At 47.8% G+C, this 20185-nt stretch overlaps 1 protein-coding gene and 1 non-coding gene across 2 annotated transcripts; both read right to left on the reverse strand.

Annotated features, from left to right (window-relative positions):
- Window positions 1-751: 751 nt before the first annotated feature.
- LOC144697760 (uncharacterized) lies at window positions 752-13557 on the reverse strand. Its single transcript, XM_078569763.1, has 7 exons — window positions 13438-13557; window positions 13210-13337; window positions 11889-12233; window positions 5612-5842; window positions 3115-3407; window positions 2758-2860; window positions 752-1697 (listed from the first exon to the last, which is right to left on the reverse strand). The coding sequence occupies exons 1-7, from the start codon at window positions 13555-13557 to the stop codon at window positions 752-754; spliced, it is 2166 nt and encodes a 721-aa protein (XP_078425889.1).
- A 912-nt stretch (window positions 13558-14469) lies between these two features.
- Window positions 14470-14635, reverse strand: LOC144698585 (U1 spliceosomal RNA). The gene has a single exon (XR_013580533.1). It is a non-coding gene; the product is annotated as a U1 spliceosomal RNA (small nuclear RNA).
- Between the last annotated feature and the right edge of the window lie 5550 nt (window positions 14636-20185).

Consider the following 20185-nt stretch of genomic DNA (forward strand, 5'->3'; position numbering starts at 1 on the left):
GGTGGTAGAGGCAGAAACTTTAAACTCCTTTAAAAAGTACCTGGATCTGCACCTAAAGTGCTGTAAGCTGCAGGGCTATGGGCCGGGAGCAGGAAGGTGGGATTAGAAAGGGTACCTGGGTGTCCTCGGGCTGGCATGGACAAGATGGGCCAAATGGCCTCCTTCTGTGCTGTAACTTTTCTACAGTTCTATGGGTATAATGATGGCAGATTTGAAGGAAAGATGGACAGTACTTGAGAGAGAAAACTGTTGACATATTCAGTGAAAATGGGGAAGTTGAGTGATCAGTAGTTTAGTGGGTGTAGGGTCAATAGAGCAAGAGATGAATTTCATGGAGAAGATGAGCTCTGAGAGGGCATGAGGGGAGATGGAAGGGAAACTACAGAAAGATGTGAGTTCAGGGCTCAGGTATTGGGGAACTTTAGGGAGGGCGAGTGGAAAGGAGGGAAGCAGCAAAGGCAGCTCATCCGATTGTCTCAATCTTGGTGACAAAGAAGCTCCATGAGACCCTCACACCAGTTGTTGGGGGTGAGGATGGAGGGAGAGCATTTCAAAAGGAATGAACTTGTGTTAGAGATATTAAAAAGGTTCAACACATTGTGTCTTTTAACACAAAACTAATTTATTTGATATTTATCCAGAATATTAGCCCCCCTAAGTGGTCTGTAGTTTATTAACATCAGCAGAAACAGATCCCAATGAACATGGTTCGGTCCTGGATGTGATTACCAGCAAAATCCCACCACTTTAGTTACTTGTGAACTCGCTGGTGTGTCAGCAGGTTGGATGAGGTAGTGAATCCTTTCCCACAATGGGGGCAGATGAATGGCCTCTCCCCAGTGTGAATTCGTTGGTGTGTCAGCAGCTTGGATGAGGTAGTGAATCCCTTCCCACAATGGGGGCAGGTGAATGGTCTCTCCCCAGTGTGAATTCGTTGGTGTGTCAGCAGGTGGGATGAATTAATAAATGCCTTCCCACACTGGAGGCAAGTGAATGGCCTCTCCCCAGTGTGAATTCGTTGGTGTGTCAGCAGGTTGGATGAGGTAGTGAATCTCTTCCCACACTGAGGGCAGGTGAATGGCCTCTCCCCAGTGTGAACTCGCTGGTGTGTCAGCAGGTGAGATGACTGAGTGAATCCCTTCCCACACTGAGGGCAGGTGAATGGCCTCTCCCCAGTGTGAACTCGCTGGTGTGTCAGCAGGTGAGATGACTGAGTGAACCCCTTCCCACACTGAGGGCAGGTGAATGGCTTCTCCCCAGTGTGAATTCGTTGGTGTGCCAGCAGGTTGGATGAGGTAGTGAATCCCTTCCCACAATGGGGGCAGGTGAATGGCTTCTCCCCAGTGTGAATTCGCTGGTGTACAGTGAGTTGAAATGATCGCCAGAACCCAGTCCTGCATTGAGAGCACCTGAACGGTCTCTCGTCAGTGTGAACACGTTGATGGGACATCAGCTCGCAGGAACTTTTAAAGCACTTCCCACAGTCTGGGCATTTAAAAGGTCTCTCTTCACTGTGAACTCGCTGGTGGCTCAGCAGGTAGCTTGAAAGAGTAAACCCCTTCCCACACGTTGAGCAGGTGAACGGCCTCTCCCCAGTGTGACTCCGCCGATGCTCTTCCAGCTCTGACGGGAATCTGAATCCCTTCCCCCAGTCCCCACATTTCCATGGTTTCTCCCCGATGTGGCTGCGCTGGTGTCTTGACAGGCCAGATGATCGGTTGAAGCCTCGTCTACACACAGAACACATGTACGATTTCTCTCCACTGTGAATGGTACTTTTTCCTTCCATGTTCAAAATCAAATGATATTCAGGTTATGATAAATCGAGCGAATGTCAGATTCTGCTGTGATGTTTTGTTTCTGTTTCCCGACTGCAAATCATCCCCTTCTAATACCCTGTGAAATTGATTTAAAACAGAAAAAAAGGTGTGAGAGAGAATCCACAAAAACACAAATGCAGGTTGTGAAATTGAGCTGAATGAATCTGGTAATTTGTGGGGCCGGCACGAGGGAAAAGTGACCACGAAAACTGCCGGATTGTCATAAAAACCCAACTGGTTCACTAATGTCCTTCAGGGAATGGAACCTGTCACCTGGTCTGGGTCTACACAAGACTCTGGCCTCCATGGGATGAAAGAGAGAGGTGGGAGGTGCAGGGGGTGAAGATGTGTTTAATACATCTTCAGCTCAACCAGAACTTTGGCAGAATATCCCAAACCCTCAACATCCACTACCTAGAAGTATGAAGGTAACAGGTGTCAATGAACACCATCACCTCCAACTCACACACTGTCCTAACTTGTCTGACATCCAGTACTGGATGAGCAGAAATTTCCTCCATTTAAATGTTGGGAAGATGAAAGCCATTGTCTCCACTCCCTAACCACCGACTCCATCCCTCTTGCAGTCTCTGAGGCTGAACCAGACTGTTCACAATCTTGTTGTCATGTTTCAGCCCAAGCTGAGCTTCTGACTACAAATCACTAAAACCACCCATTTCCACCTCAGTAACATCGCCCAGCTGTGCCCCTGCCTCAGAGCACAGCCCGGTCCCCACGCTGGCGCTCTGGGTTCCTGTTCTCATTGATAGGGGACCTTCTGACCCACAGGGCATTCTGGATAAACCAGCCGCCATCGAGACCAATCAGTGAACGGGCATTTTGTTTCCCCCAGTTGGTAAAACAGAAAGTCCATGGATGAGGGGGATATTGGACAGGAAGCACAATGAAAGGTTCAGACACTTTATTGAATACTCACAGCAGAAGCACGTTAATCTGATTGGAGATCACTTCCACACGAGCAGTCAGCGGTTTGGAGCCTCCTGAGATTCCAGTCCCTTTCCCGTCAGTATTTACAGGAGCTGCGACACGGAAAAGAGTCTCAGTAAAATCAGGGATTTATTTGTTAACTGCTTTACAATGGGTCTGGGGTCACACTTGAGGTTCGTGCAGCCTGTGATTCCCTGAGTTTATTAACTCTCCCCCCTCCAGACCCTTTGGGCTCTCTATTGTTGGACTCTCTATTGCTTTTCAATGTCCTCCTGGCCTTGTTGTATCTGATCCAATAAAAACCCTCCTTACATCACACAGGGAACAGCTTTAGACATGTTCTGACTTTTCACCTCAATCTTATTCTGCTGAATGATCTCACTGACCGTTCCTTTTCTCTCGATCCGTCCGTCCACCATCTCTTTTCTGGATTTCACTCCTTCTTGTTGTTCCAGGATTTCATCTCTCTGCCTTTTATTTCTTTTACTGAAGATTCCTGTCCATTGCTGCCTCACAGCCTCGTCCTGTTCCCAAATATTCTCCATGTCTAAGTGCTTCCCAGCGGCCGTGCCAGCCGTGGCCCCTATTCCAGCCCAGTCACTGATCCCTCTCTTCCCTCCACCCTTTTTACTGGTGTCACTATCACAGGGACGATCGCGGTGTTTTCCCAAAACTGCCTTAACACCGGGGTCTTGGCTACTGGGTGGTCATAGTCCACCCATCTCTCTCCCTGCATTCTGACTTATGAAATTCCTGGATAATTCCCTTATCATCCGAACATCAAGGTCCTTGTAGATGGGATGACATAACCTTAGGGACGGGTGTGTGGTGTTCAGGGCACATATTACAGGAACTATTTTAAATCTTGTATCATTATGTAGGTTCTGTGAGTACGAGTGATGATTAAACCATTTGTGGAACCAATTTCGTGTGGCAGGACAGATTGAGGGGGTATCAGTGAAGCATATGGGGGTCTTGGGCTTCATAAATAGAGGTACTGAGTACAAAAACAGGGAAGTGCACCAACAGAGAATTGTTCTGATCTGGAACCCTTTCCCTGAAAAGGTGCTAGAACCTGATTCTATGTTTAGCCTCTGCCCACTGGTCCTAGATTCCCCAACCAGTGGAAATAGTTCCTCTCTATCTATCCTGTCAGTTCCAATATCCCAAAAACTTTGATCAAATCAGCTTTTAATCTTATAAATTCCAGGGATTACAACCCTCACAGTGAGGTGATGTATTTTATCAGGAGGAATAGGGAGAGGGAAAATATTATTCATGGCACAGCTCTAAAGAGTGAGCAGGGACAGAGGGACCTGGGGCTTCATGGCTTTGATCTCTGAAGGTGACAGAATGTATTACGAGAGTGGTTAGCAAAGCCGATTAGATCTTGAGCTTCATAAATAGTGATATTGAGAACAAAAACAGGAAAGTTATGTTGAATTCTTTATAAAGCTCTGGTTAGGCCACAATTTGAGAATTGCATCCAGTTCTGGTCACCTCACTTTAGGGAGGATGTGAAGGTCATTGAGAAGGTGCAGAGGAGATTTACCAGAATGGTTCCTGCAAAGGAGGTTGAGGGGAGATTGGGAGAGGTGTACGAGATTATGACAGGTTTAGATATGGTGGACAAAGAAAAGCTATTCCCATCAGCTGATCATACAAGGACTCAAGGACAGAGGTTTAAAATTTTGGGTAAAAGCTGCGGGAGATGTGAGGAAGAATATCTTTACACAGTGAGTGGTGATGACCTGGAGGTTACTGCCTATGAGGGGGGTGAAAATGGACATGGTAGTGATTTCAAAAGGAAATTGGACAGAAGCATGAGGGAAATAAACTTGCAAGGATACGGGGATAGAGCAGGGGAACGGGACTGATTGGATTGCTCTACATAGCTGGCATGGACTCAATGAGTCTAATGGCCTCCTCTGTGCCATAATGACTCTGTGACTCTTATGTGTAATCTCATTCTGTAACTTAACCCTTGGAGCTCAGATCACTCAGGTAAATATGTGCTACACTCCCTCCTAGGCCATTCTATCTTTCCTGATGTTTGTTGCCCAGAACTGAACACAGTTCTTCAGGAATGCTCTAACCTGGGTTTGTGTGTCTCTGCATTTTTCCCGTCACACCTGAAATCGTCTCAGAATCACAGAGTGCAGAAGAGGCCCTTTGGCCCATCGATTCTGCATCAACATGTGAGAAACACCTGACCTACCTACCTAATCCCATTTACCAGCACTTGGCCCATAGCCTTGAATGTTGGTCAAGATGTCAAGGCCCATTGGTCCCTAATGGGCCCTACTCTTTCCCTGGTTATCCTCTTCCCATTGGCATTGAAAAAAAATATTTAGATCCCTGCAGTTGAATCTTTCAGACACTGAATTGTAGATTTTTCACCAAATATCAATTTACGATTGTAGTAAAAGTTCATAATTTTGTCAAGGGGGTCCTGCTGAAAGTTTTTCAAATTAAGGGGAAGGATCACAGATGGTGCTTTTAAAAAGGGACATTGCAGCCCTGAAAATCAGTGACACCTTCAGAATATTAGACTCCGGCCAGTTATAGGGTTGTTAACATCAGCAGAAACAAAATATTGCCAGACTATCAATATTAAACAAGCTTACAAGCAGCAAGAACAGCAGGATCCAACCCCTGCAGTCACTTATGAACTTGCTGATGTCTCAGGAGGCATCGTGACTGAGTGAATCCCTTCCCACACACCGAGAGTTGAATAACCTCTTCTCAATGTGAGTGCGTTGGTGGTCAGCAGGTTGAAAGACTTTGCAAATCCCTTCCCACACAGCGAGCAAGTGAACAGCCTCTCCCTAGTGTGAACTCGCTGGTGTGCAGTGAGGTTGGATGACCGACTGAATCCTTTCCCACAAACGGAGCATGTGAACGGTCTCTCCGCAGTGTGAACTCGCTGGTGTAAAATGAGGGAGGATGCCTGTCTGAAACTCTTTCCACAGGAAGTGCAAGTGAACAGCCTCTCTCCAGTGTGAACTCGCTGGTGTGTCAGAAGATGGAATGACTGAGTGAATCCCTTCCCACACTCGGAGCAGGTGAACGGCCTCTCCCCAATTTGGGTGCATTGTTGTACAGTGAGTGCTGAAGAGTGCCTGAACCTCTTTCCACAGGAAGTGCAGCTGAATAGCTTCTCCTCAGTGTGAATTCGCTGGTGTGACCAAAGGCCAGATGACTGAGTAAATCCCTCCCCACACACAGAGCAGGTGAATGGCCTTTCCCCTGTGTGACTGCGTCAATGGTTTTCCAGCAGGGATGGGTAACTGAATCCTTTCCCACAGTCCTCACATTTCCACAGTTCTCCATAGTGTGGGTGTCCTTGTGTCTCTCCAGGTTGAATGATTAGTTGAAACCTTGTCCAGACACAGAACATGTGTATGGTTTTCCAAACTGTGAACGATGTGATGCTTTTTCAGGCTGTTTAACTGGTTAAAGCTCTTTCCACAGTCAGTTCACTGAACACTCTCACTTGGGTGTGTGTGTGTGTGCCTCGGTGTTTATCCAGTGACACTGAAGTTCAGTATCTTTCCCCACTGACAGAACAGACAAACATTTCTCCTTCCACATTCAAAGTCTGAGAATATTCAGGTCCTGGTGAATCAAGTGACTCTGTCAGAAGATGTTTGGTTTGAGTTTCACATCTGCAAATCCTTCCCTTCTAATACTCTGGGAAACGAGTTTATAAAAATCATCACTGTCAGTCCGGGATGGAAATTCAGAACAGACAATTCTAGTTTTAATGGAATATTGTTTTCTCTCTTGTTCCCCCAAAGCTGTAAATTCCCGTCCCACACACTCTCCCTCCTCCCTGGGCTGAAATCCAAACCCATCTCCACCATTTCTTTCCTCCACTCCCAGTTTTCTCCCTCCCTCTCCTCTGCCTGGGTTCAGTTCTCCGGCTCCTGTCTGCAGACTGACAATAAAATCAATGAATTAATCATTTTCCAAACTCCATCCCTGTCAGTCCAGGATAGAAATGCACAATATTCTCTCCTCCTGCTGACAGGGGCAGGGATGACCGCGCATGCGCCCTGCTGCACAAGATGGCGGTCGTTAATCCGGGCCTCTCACCGAGGAACGCGGATCGGGGCAACTGCCGCCCACAGATACCAGCGAGGAACCGGTAGCTTGTTATTCTGGCTTCAGAACGGCTCAAAGTGTTTACGAAACCTGCCCGTCCACCCGCCGGCTGCATCTCTCCTGCAATTCCGCCCTTTATCTTACCGGCTGCGGACCTGACAAACAAGCAGCTTTCCTTCGCCCTCATACACTGCCCATGCTCCAAACTCGAGGCGGGATTGCACCTGCGCACTGATGTCCAGCAACCACACTGCGCATGCTCCCATCACAATGCCTGGGTGATTGACGGCAGCTCTGAACCAATAGCAAGAGGTTGCAGGACCAAAGGGGTGCGGCTGGCCCTCCAGCCAATTGGAGTGAATGAGGGGCGGGGCCTAACCAGGATCTCCCTCATTGGCTGAAACTCTGCATCATTTTGGAAGATGATTTGCCTCAAACTTCAGGAGAAAACTGGACCTTTCTTGCTTGTGGCTTTAAACAGATGAAACCCTGTGGGTGTGGAACAAATATTTCAATATTTGTTACTGAAATGTGGGAACATGGTGAAACAAGGCACAAACTTAAAGAAATAACTGGGCAGACAGGGAATTCACCATTTGAACAAGGGGAGTCCTTGGTTTCAATAAATGAACCGGCAGGAGGGTTAGGACAGGTCAGGGATAAAGTTAATATTCAGAACAATACAGAATGTAAAGGAAAAACTGATCTCAAAGACAATTTGTTGTAATGTGTGTGGAGGGGATGTGCTGAACCAGGTTTAAAGAGGTTAAACATGTTTTCCATATTGCACAATCACAATGCTTCAAAGATGAGACATGAAAGCCCTCAACATTAATCATGACAAGTGGGAAGCTAATTGATGATTGATGCAACTGGAAACACCAGCTGTGGGCAGGAGTTCACCACCACAGCAACATGTCGTTTCAGAAACTTCAACACAGACAAACAAGGTGTCAGCAGAAATCATCTCGCAACACGAGTAAGGAAAACCTTCATACGAGGCACTTTTGCCTTTACAGAATCGGCTTGTTCAGCCATCAGATGAAGTGCAGCAGATCGTCTCATCTGATCTCACCAAAGTTCTGAGGCTGCATTCCCATCATCTCTCACAGATGGACAGATGCTAAACATATGGGACAATCACATTAAAATCTGGAACTCAGATGCGGATAAGGATTGGTGTTAGGTGAGAAGGTCTGGATCAATGTCTTACTCCAGGAAGCTTTAAAATCAGAATGGCAGCATTTCAGAAATTATTCCTGTGATATCAGTGATCCCATTCCTATCTGTTAGTAAGACCGATGGAAGTATTTAGTGGAGACAGTAGCATGCTGGAGGATGATGTACACAAGGGTTTTCTGAACTGAGGATAATAGTGAGGGGAAAGGAAGGGATCTTGAAAAAAAAACAGACTCTTCATGTTGTTACAAAGGACATGGGACCTTCCACTTGGTTTGACACAACACACACACAAACCCACATGGATTCACTTCCTATCGATCAGGTGGACCAGGTTTTGCCTCACACCGCCAACTAACTAAGTTACTGACTAAGACTGGCGATAAAGTATCAGTGTCTGCAAGGACCAAAAAGTTATAGAAATTCAAGTAAACATCACCCTCCAGGGACTCAAAGCAGTTTTGACTATCTAATTCCAGCACTTTCTCTGAACCTTAATCTATAATGGACAACATCTTGAACAGACATAATGACAAAAAGCTAAGCCACCAATAGATATTAGGCGGTTTATGTCTCCTCTGGTGATCAGCCCTGGTGGGAGATTTTAGACAATACAGAACATCTTTGCATAATTGCAGCCTCTACTTTCCTATTGGTATTCCGGATAATTCCCCTTATATTGATGGTCTCGGTGAAGGTCAGGCCACAAGGCAGAATGGATGAAAAGATGGCTCCAAACTCCCTCTAAATCTAACCCTCTGATTTCGGTTTTGTAGCCATTTCCATCCATCTGCTGCCTGGCCCTTCACTCCACAGAGCCTGATCTTGGTCACCTTGTGCACACTGTTATGGATAACAAGCGGGTTACAAAACAGAAAGCAGAGAGAAGAGGTTAAGAGTAGCAACTCAGACTGGTAAAAGGTGGGAATTGATGTTCCACAGGGAGCAATGCTGGAACCACTGTTATTCAAATTTATATAAACGATTTGGACTCAGAAATCAGAAAACCAATTTTAAAATTTGGGAGCAGAATTACAGTAAATCACAGATAAGAATTCCCAGTTAACAAAACTTTGTTGTACAGTTCATTAAATCTTTAATTCAGTAGCACAGTGTACAATGACATGAGGAAGTGATTAACTGATTTATTTATGAATTAATTGATTACCAAATTGGGAAGTACAGTTAATACTGAGGAAGACTGCAACAAAATCCTGGAATCTAACACACACACACCAATATAGCAGGGAATTGTTGGAAACATGGTGCAGGTCCTTCTTTATCTGGAGATCAAATGTCTGTTGTATAATTATCCCGGGAGTTAAAAGGATCCTGTGAATTCCTCCTTGTGTTATTTTAATACAGACTTTACACTATTTACTTTTAGCTACATTTTACTATGTTAAAGGTGCTATGTCAATACAAGTTGTTGCTGACATTGGCTTAAAGTAGTAGACTCAGGACTGTCACCAATAAACCTTAAAAACTTCACAGAATAATCACCACAGTCATTTTTAAACTGGAGACTTATTCCTGCCATTTCAGTTTCAGTCAGGAACAGAGCACACTTTTACACCAATCTCTGATTTAACAGCACATTTCCAGACTGCCTGACTCAGGTTGTACAACCACAGTTGTAAAGGAGCCTTCTACTCGGGAACTTTGAAACCCAATGATTCCAAACAGAAATCAGAGGGATAGATTTACAGGGAGTTTGTATTTTTCCATCCATTTTTCTATGTGGCCTTGGATTCCACAGCCTGACCTTGGTCATCTTTAGGCTGTATATACTGCACAGAAGTGGCTGTGACACATTTCTCACACACCTCAGGATTAATCCACATGTGGGTTTTGCTGTCAGTGAAGAAATATGAGAAAGACCAAAATGCCATTTGTCCCTCTCAGTGTGACCCTAAAGGACTGCGTCCAGGCTGAAGTTCTGTTCCTGGTGTATGATCCTCCCCCAGGTTGTCCTTCCTGAGCTCCAACCAGGTGATGTTAAACACTCAGGTACGAAAGACAAAATTGTACAACAATGTGTGAAAAACAAAGTTTGACATGCTATGTCCAACAAGCCTAGTCTGTCCAACCTTTCCTCATAAGACAACCCCCCCATTCCTGGTAATGATCAACTAAACCTTCGCTGAACTGCTTCCAATGCATTTACATCTTTCCTTAAATAATGAGACCAATATTACACATAGTACTCCAGATGTGGGCTCACCAAATGCCCTGTATAACTGAAGCATAACCTCCCTACTTTTGTATTCAATTTCCCTTGCAATGAACGATAATATTCTTTCAGCTTTGCTAATTTCTTGTGGTACCTGCACACTAACCTTTTGCGATTCATGCACTGGGACACCCAGATCCCTCTGAATCTGAGAGCTCTGCAGTCTCCCACCATTTAAATATGATTTTTTATTCGTCCTGCCAACATGGACAATGTCACATCTTCCCACATTATACTCCACTTGCCAGATCTTTGCCCACTCACCTAACCTATTTGTATCCTTTTGTAGCCTCCTTATGTCCTCTTCATAATTTATTTTCCTACCTGTGTGTCATAAGCAAATTTAGCAACCATACCATTGGTTCCTTCATCCAAATCATTTATATAAATTATAAAGAGTTGAGGTCCCAGCACTGATCCTTGTGGCACACTAACCATCACATTTTGCTAATCAGAAATATACCCATTTATGCCCACTCTCTGTTTCCTGTTAGCTAGCTAATCTTCCATTCATGTCAATATGTTACCCCCTACACCATGAGATTTTATTTTCCACAATAACCTTTAATGTGACATCTTATCAAAAGCCCTCTGGAAATATAGGTACAGTACATCCACCAGTTCCCCTTTATCCACAGCACCTATTACTTCTTCAAAGAACCCCAATAAATTGGTTAAGCATGATTTCCCTCTCACAAAACTTTATTGACTTTGCCTGATTACCTTGAATTTATCTAAGTGCCCTGTTATAACACTTGTAACATTTTTCCTATGATAGATATTAAGCTAACTGGCCTATACTTTCCTGCTCTCTGTCTCCCTCCCTTTTCTATTTTCCTATCTGATGAGACCTTCCCCGAATCTAGCGAATTTTGGAAAATTAAAACCAACGCATCAACTATCTCACTAGCCACTTCTTTTAAGACCCGAGGATGAAATCCATCAGGACAGGGGGACTTGTCAGCCCGCAGCTCCAACAATTTGCTCGGTACCACTTCCCTGGTGATTGTAATTTTCTTGAGCTCCTCCCCCTTTCCAAATCCTGATTTACAGCCATTCTTGGCATATTACTTGTATCCTCTATAGTGAAGACAATGCAAAATCCCTCTTCAATTCATCTGCCATTATTAACTCCCCAGACTCACTTTCTATAGGAGCAACCCTCACTTTGTTAACTCTTTTCATTTTAAAATATCGAAATTTACTCTTACTATCTGTCTTTATATTTCTAACTAGCTTTCTCTCGTTCTCGACCTTTTCCCTCTTTATTAATCTTTCAGTCATTCTTTTCTTTTTTTAAATTCTGTCCAGTCTTCTGAGCTGCCACCCATATTTGCACAATTATATTTCAGCAGAAACAAACTCCAGCTGTCAGAATGAAAGAATTCAATCCTGAACAGGATTAACAGCAACAGTAACCAGATTTCAATCCCCATAGTCACTCGTGAACTCGCTGGTGTGTAATCAGATCCTTTTCACTTTTAAAGGTCTTCTCACAGTCAGAACATTTAAAAGGTCTCTGATCAGTATGAACAAGTTGATGTGTCAGAAGGTGGGATGACCGAATGAATCCTTTTCCACACATGGAACATGTGAATGGCCTCTCGCCAGTGTGAACTCGCTGATGTGTCAACAGGTCAGATGAATTGGTGTATCCCTTTCCACACATGGAGCAGGTGAATGGCCTCTCCCCAGTGTGAATTCGTTGGTGTGTCAGTAGTTTGGATGGCCGATTAAATTCCTTCCCACAGATAAAGCAGGTGTATGGACTTTCCCCAGTGTGAATGCTCTGGTGAGTCAGAAGCCTGGATAATCGGTTAAATCCCTCTCCACACAAGGAACAGATGAATGGACTCTCCCTTGTGTGAATGCGCTGGTGTGTCAGCAGGTAGGATGACTGAGTGAATCCCTTCCCGCGCACAGAGAATGTGAACTGCCTCTCTAAACTGTGAGTTTGCTGGTGCCTCAGAAAGTTTGATGAATGACCGATTGCCTTCCCACACACGGAGCAGATGACTGAACTCTGCTCAGTGTGAATGTGCTAGTGTCTCAGAAAGCTGGATGAATGAGTGAATCCCTTCCCACACACGGAGCAGGTGAATGGCCTCTCCCCAGTGTGGCTGCGTTGATGAATTTCCAGCTTTGATGGGGAACCAAATCCCTTCCCACAGTTCCCACATTTCCACGGTTTCACCATGGTGCTGGTGTCCTTGTGGCTGTCCATGTTGGATGGTCAGTTCAAACCTCATCCACACAATTTGTCCTCGCTGTGAATGGTGCAATGGTTTTTCAGGCTGTGCAATTGGTAAAACATTTCTCCTTCTATATTAAAGATTCAATGATATCCAGCTCCTGATGTATTGAGTGAATCTGTCAGATTTTGACGTGATGTTTTCTTTGAGTTTCCTGTCAGCAAATCTTCCTGTTCAAGTATCCTGTAAAAGGAGTTTACAAAAGTCAGTAAAGGATAGAAATTCAGAACAGACAATTCCAGTTTCTTTCCTTTTTCTAATTTGTTCATGTGATGTGGGTGTCACTGGCAAGACCAGTATTTGATGCCCAGCTGGAATTGCCTTGAGAAGATGGTGGTGAGCCACTTCCTTGAACTGCTGCAGTCCATGTGGTGTCGGTGCTGTTAGGAAGGGAGGCCCATGATTTCAACTCGGCGACAGTGAAGGAACAGCGATACATTCCCAAGTCTGACTTATGATGGATGAAAGGTGATTGGTAAAGCAGCTGAAGATGGTTGGGCCTCGGACACTGACCTGAGGAACTCCAACAGAGATGTCCTGGGATTGAGATAACAAAGAATAAAAAAAATACTGAGAAATGTTAACTTGTGTTGTTGATAAAAGAGATACTCATTTAATTTTTCAGAGATGACTGATTCCCCAGGGGTTCACTCTGACTCCCCTGACTGACTGACTCAGGGTCCAGTCCTCAATGCCCCCGATTGGTGACTGAACTCGCTGCTCCTTTGCTCCTCCGGCCTCTGAGCTCCTCTTGCTGTTGTTTCCCAGGACAGTCAATGTCCGCTCTCCAACATGACCCTGTCAGGTGGAGTTCAGGGGCTCAGAGGAAGAAAAGAAAATGAGGCGGTGAATATGAGTTGGGAGAAACAAGGAGAGAAACAGGATTCAATGGAGAAACTGAGCGGGGGGCAAGCGCAGCCTCAGGAACAGCGAGTGCGGCTCTCAGAGGCCGAATGAGAGCGGCCGGGCCCGGCGGCCGTGCGGTGATCTCCCCGGGCTGGGGGTCGGGGCTGCCCATTAAAGCGATGCTGCAGCGCCTCCCCCATCCTCGCCGCGGCTTCCCAGTTTCTTCTCCATTTCCACCGAGTCCGACTCACAACAAAGGAGCCGCCCAGAAACGGGATTCCTGTTGGTCATTTTCTATTCATTTTACGGAGGTTTTGGGTTTAGATTTCTTTCTGTCTCTCTCCAGCTTTCTTTCTCCGTTTATTTCTTCGCTTTGCGCTACTGAAGTCTTGAAGAAATAATGGCAAGTGAATGGAAAGCCTGTTTATGAGATAAACACACAGCAGGGGAAGTGAGCTGCAGAAGGGGCAGGGAAAGACTTTACACATGGGGAGAGGGGGGCAGGAGTTTGAGAAGGTAGAAATCACAGAGGGAGCTGTTGAAGTGGGAGATTATACAGAGGGGGTGGGAGGCTGCTGTTGATTTCGGAGGGGGGTAATTAGAATGTACATGGGGACAGGGTACTTGCACATGTTTGAAATAGTGAGGGTTCGCAGTTGCATGTTTTAAATGGTGAATGTATATGAATGATGATATTATAACGAAGTCCAGAGAGATACGGGGTGGGTTGGGAGGTGGAGGGTGGTGCTGGAAGGAGTGCAGGGACTGTTTTGATGGTGGGTTGGGTATTATATGGGGGTTTGAGAGAGAATATTGGAGTGGGCAAATACGGGGTTAAAAATGGCGCGTGGAATTTGGCGGCCGCAAAAGAAATGGCAGCGATAAAATGATGCGGAGATGGAATAATCGCCTGTTGATAATCGCAGGGAGGAAAAGAATGGGGGTTGGATAGTTGCGGGAGGGAAAACAAAAGAGTCTAGATTTCGAAAGAGTATTTTGTGGCCCAAATTGTTTACATTGGATAAGATATAACAAAGAACCTCATTAAACAAATAAGTTGAAGTCTATTTTTTGAATTGTAAACCAGGGGAGAGCGAGAACGCAGTCCCCCACTACCACAAATTTTGCAGTCGAGTATCCCGCATTTGGGGACATCGCAGGCATCAGCACACCCGAAGTGCAATGGGATAGCCTCGTCCTGGGAGAACAACCTTTTTTTTTGTAAAAATATACTTTATTCATAAAAATCTTCAATCACATTCAAAACCATTTCAAAAACAACATTACAAGGGTACAATCCAGGTTAAACTTTTACAAAATGTATCACCAGGTGCATCAGTACAAACAATATTACAATCATTTACAGCCTTTCATTTTGATCTGTACAGCCCGAGGGGCTCTAAACAGTTCCCAGTCTCTCGGTGCGCTGTGGTAGAAAGGTCTTAGACAGCGACCCTTCCCCATTGCGCCTTTGCGGCAGCTGCCCCAAGCTTTAGTGCGTCCCTCAGCACGTAGTCCTGGACTTTGGATTGTGCCAGTCCGCAACAATCGGTCGGGGACAACTCTTTGTGCTGGAAGACCAACAAGTTTCGGGCAGACCAAAGCGCGTCTTTCACCGAGTTGATGATCCTCCAGCTGCAGTTGATGTTTGTCTCGGTGTGTGTCCCTGGGAACAGCCCGTAGAGCACAGAGTCCTGTGTCACAGAGCTGCTCGGGATGAACCTCGACAGTAACCACTGCATCTCTCTCCAGACTTTCTTTGCAAAGGCACAATCCACAAGGAGGTGAACAACGGTCTCTTCCCCACCACAGCCACCTCGAGGGCAACGTGCAGAGGGGGTGAGCCTCCTGGCGTGTAGGAAGGATCTGACGGGGAGGGCCTTTCTCACCACCAGCCAAGCTACGTCTTGGTGCTTGTTGGAAAGTTCTGGCGATGAGGCGTTCTGCCAAATGACTTTGACAGTCTGCTCGGGGAACCATCCCACAGGGTCCACCCTCTCCTTTTCCCTCAGGGCCTCTAGGACGTTACGTGCTGACCACTGCCTGATGGACTTGTGGTCAAAGGTGTTTTTCTGCATAAATTTTTCCACCAGGGACAGGTGGTATGGCACGGTCCAACTACTTGGAGCGTTCCGCGGCAGCGTGGCCAGACCCATCCTTCGCAACACCGGGGACAGGTAGAACCTCAGCACGTAGTGACATTTGGTGTTTGCGTACTGAGGGTCTACGCACCGCTTGATGCAGCCACACACAAAGGTGGCCATCAGTATGAGGGCGATGTTGGGCACGTTTTTTCCCCCTTTATCTAGAGGCTTGTACATCGCGTCCCTGCGGACACGATCCATTTTCGACCTCCAGATAAAGCGGAAGATGGCTCGAGTGATCGCCGTCGCGCAGGAGTCTGGAATGGGCCAGACCTGCGCCACGTACAGCAACAGCGAGAGTACCTCACACCTGATGACCAGGTTCTTACCCGCAATGGAGAGGGAGCGTCGCTCCCACATGCCCAGTTTCCTTTTCACCATAGCCACTCGCTCCTTCCAGTTTCTAACGCATGCCCCGGTCCCTCCGAACCATATCCCCAGCACCTTCAGGCCGTCAGCCCTGACAGTGAAGGGGAAAAAGGATCGGTCAGCCCAGTTCCCAAAGAACATGGCCTCGCTCTTCCCCCGATTTACCTTGGCTCCCGAGGCCAGTTCGAACTGGTCGCAGATGTGCATCAGTCTGCGCACCGACAGCGGGTCCGAGCAGAAGACGGCGACGTCGTCCATGTACAGGGAGGCTTTTACCTGAGTGCCTCCACTGCCTGGGATCGTCACTCCTCTTATGCCCGGATCCTTCCTGATGGACTCGGCAAAGGGTTCTATGCAACACACGAAAAGGACAGGCGAGAGAGGACAGCCCTGCCTGACTCCAGATTTAATCGGAAAGCTATCTGTTTCCCACCCATTGATTGAGACTGCGCTGCTGATGTTAGTGTAGAGCAGTTGGATCCAATTTCGAATTCCCTCCCCAAACCACATTTTGGAGAGCACATCCCCCATGTAGGTGTGCGATATTCTGTCAAAGGCCTTCTCCTGATCCAAGCTGATGAGGCAGGTATCCACACCCCTGTCCTGTACATAGGCAATCGTATCCCTGAGCAGCGCCAGGCTGTCAGAGATCTTCCTGCCTGGCACAGAGCAGGTCTGGTCAGGGTGAATCACCAATTCCAGAGCGGATTTGACCCGATTGGCGATGACCTTGGACAGAATCTTATAGTCCATATTCAACAGTGAAATGGGTCGCCAATTTCTAATTTCCTCCCTTTCCCCCTTGTGCTTGTAGATGAGGGTGATGATGCCTTTCCTCATGGATTCTGACATACTACCGGCCAGGAGCATACTCTCGTACACCCCTAGCAGGTCTGGGCCGATCAAGTCCCACAGAGCCGAATACAACTCCGCCGGCAAGCCGTCGCTTCCGGGGGTTTTACTCTTCTCGAAGGACTCGAGGGCCTTAGTCAGTTCATCAGGAGTTAGCGGTTTGTCTAGGCTCTCCCGCGTACTGTGGTCTAAGACCTCCGTGATAGAGGACAGGAAGGACTGGGAGGCCGTGCTGTCCGTGGGCTTCACGTCATACAGTCCGGCATAAAAGGATTTGCTGATCCTCAGAATGTCGGACCGTGATGACTTTACTGAGCCGTCTTCTTCCTTCAGGCTGCTGATCACAGAGCGCTCTCTGTGTACCTTTTGGAAGAAGAAACGTGAGCACGTCTCATCCTGCTCCACGGAGCGGACCCTGGAACGGAAAATGATCTTGGAGGCCTCCGAGGCAAAGTGCGAGGCTTGCTGGCCCTTCACCTCTTGGAGCTCCTCCTTGACATCGACCCCCATCGACTGCAGCCGGAGCAGATTCTGCATCTTTTTCTGGAGTCGGGACATTTCCCTCTGTTCCTTTCTAGCTTTCTGGGTGCCTTTGAGGATGAAAAACCTCTTGATGCTTCCCTTGATCGCTTCCCACCAGTGTGTCAGGGACTCAAAGAGGGGTTTCACGGTTCTCCAACCTTTGTAATCCCTCTTGAGCTCCTCAATGTTCTCTGGGGTCAGCAGTTGCACATTTAGCTTCCATGCCCCCCTGCCCACCCTCAGGTCCTTCTCCAAGTGGCAGTCCGCCAGTAGGAGGCAGTGGTCAGAGAAGAACACCGGCTTGACCTCGGTGGATCTGACTGTGAATGCACGGGACACAAACAGGAAGTCTATCCTGGAACGAATGGACCCGTCTGGCCGCGACCAGGTGTATCTACGCTGCGCTCCGTCTGCAGGGTTGCTGAAGACGTCGTGCAGCTTGGCATCCTTAACTGTTTCCATCAGGGATCTGGACGTAGCGTCCAATCTGCTTCCGGCCCTGCCGGATCGTCCAGCCGCATCGATGATGCAGTTGAAGTCCCCGCCCAGAATGACCGGCCTGGAGGTCGCCAGCAGCAGTGGGAGCTGCTGAAAAACCTCCAGCCGCTCAGCCCCTTGTGCCGGGCCATACACGTTAATTAACCGGAGTGGAGCGTTCTTGTACACTACGTCTGCTACGAGGAGTCGCCCGCCCACCACCTCCTTGACCTCGGAGACGGTGAAGTTGCCTCCCCGCAGCAGAATACCCAGGCCGGAGGAACGAGAGTCGTTTCCGCCCGACCAGATCGATGGCCCGTGAGACCACCATCGTGACCATTGCCTGTAGGAGCTGAGGTGCGGTATCGCACACTCCTGCAGAAACAACAGGTCAGCTTTGACCTTGGCTAGGTAGTCCAAGGTCGCAACACATCGCGTAGTAGATTTAATGCTACGCACATTTATGGATACAATCTTTAAACCCATTTTAAAGCATTTATTCTCCTACCAAACCCACTGTCTCTGAGAGTCCCAGACCTTTAGTCTGCTCCTTCATACCCATAGTGAGCTCAAATTCCTTCACTTTGGATGGGCTGAGGTAGATCTCCTTGGCCGTGTTCTGCTCCAGTGGCATCTGGAGGTTCACGTCGAGAGCGGGTTTTGAGATGACCTTTGCTGGAGAAGGTTCTCCAAAACTCACCCCCTCTGGGGTGTTGCTGTTCCCGGCTTCCTGGAGCTGGGGTGCGATGATTGCCTCACTGCTCCCAGATTCCAGGGGCTGTGGTGCACTGGCCTCCTCAGGTTGCAGGCAAAGTTGGGGGGCGCTGGTCTCCTTGTTGTCTCCAATTTTCTGGAGCTCGGGTGTCTCGTCCTCCAACGCCCTGGAGCTTTGCCGCCTCTTCTGTCGGTGCCGCTCTGGCACTTCATCATCCGAAGAGCTGCTGCCCTTGTCATCCGTGTCGGATGGGAGACGCCTCTTGCCGCTTCTCTGGGAAACGCCTTTGCTTCTTCTTCGTTCCCTCTTACTTTTCTTGTTCTTCACCGTCCGCCACTCCCCCTGCTGCTTTTCCACTGCTGCCTCCTCCTCCATTGATTCGCTGTCCTGAGGACTGGGAGGTTCAGGGGGTAGTGCTGTTGATTGGCTCTCTGTTGCCTCGATCTCTTTCTCCACCTTGTCTCTCTCTGTGTCCTCCTTTGTCCCGTTGAGCTCCCTGGGGGCCTTGGTGGTTGGAGTGACACGAAACATTTCTTCTGCTTCCCCCTGGTCGGCTTTGGCTGCCTGTGCGTAAGTACGGCAGCGTTTGGGGCAGGTCCTGTAGAGGTGACTTGCCTCGCCACACAGGTTGCAGCACTTGGCCTGTTTGCAGTCTTTTGTCTGGTGCCCTTCCTGTTTGCAGATCTTGCAGAGGGAGGCGCTGCAGTTGGCCGCCACATGACCAGCCTTGCCGCATGAGCGACAATGCTTGGGTTGCCCAGCGTAGACCAGGTAGCCCCGGTTTCCCCCGATAGCGAAACTGGAGGGAGGGTGGAAAATGGCTCCCTTACCATCGGTCTTTAGCGTGACCTTAAACAGGCGTTTGCCTGTCCAGATCCCCAAGTCGTCTCGAATCTCGGTGCCGCTCCCCACCTTATCGAAGTACCTGGTGAGGAAGGTGACCACGTCGGCGACAGGGACGAAGGGGTTGTACACATGCACCATCACCTCACGTTCCCGTTGCAACGGCAGAGAAAAGTGCGGCTCCGCCGTCAGGATCTTCATCTCCGGCAGGTCTCTCTTCTCCTCGAACACCCTCAGGAGCCGGACGCAGTCTGCCACCCGCTTGAACGTCACGTCAAAATAACCGCCTTTGCGGGAGTCATGCAGGGTGAAGATCTCCGTAGCTTGGAAGCCGCACGCCTTCAACAGGATCCTCCTGGTGAAGAAGCCCCGATCCATAGGTGATCCTCCTTCGCTGTGGTTCACCGTGACTCGGACGGTGATAGGTAACCCACGGTATGGATTTGGATTGCGATTGGTTATCGCCCTTCCATCCCGACCTTGCCTTGGCAGGACCATGGTGTCCTAAACCCTCCTGCCTGCTCATTTATTGAAACCAAGGACTCCCTTGTTGTGGTGACATTCCCTGTCTGCCCAGTTATTCCTTTAAGTTTGTGCCTCGTTTCATGCAGGGTGAAGATCTCCGTAGCTTGGAAGCCGCACACCTTCAACAGGATCCTCCTGGTGAAGAAGCCCCGATCCATAGGTGATCCTCCTTCGCTGTGGTTCACCGTGACTCGGACAGTGATAGGTAACCCACGGTATGGATTTGGATTGCGATTGGTTATCGCCCTTCCATCCCGACCTTGCCTTGGCAGGACCATGGTAAGCTGTCAACTCTTTCGAGTACATTCACAGTTCTTGACTTTTTTTTTTTTTCCCCCAGGAAACTCTTTCGA

The sequence above is a fragment of the Cetorhinus maximus genome, chromosome 23, assembly GCF_964194155.1.
Source record: "Cetorhinus maximus chromosome 23, sCetMax3.hap1.1, whole genome shotgun sequence".
NCBI classification, from domain to species: Eukaryota; Metazoa; Chordata; class Chondrichthyes; order Lamniformes; family Cetorhinidae; genus Cetorhinus; species Cetorhinus maximus.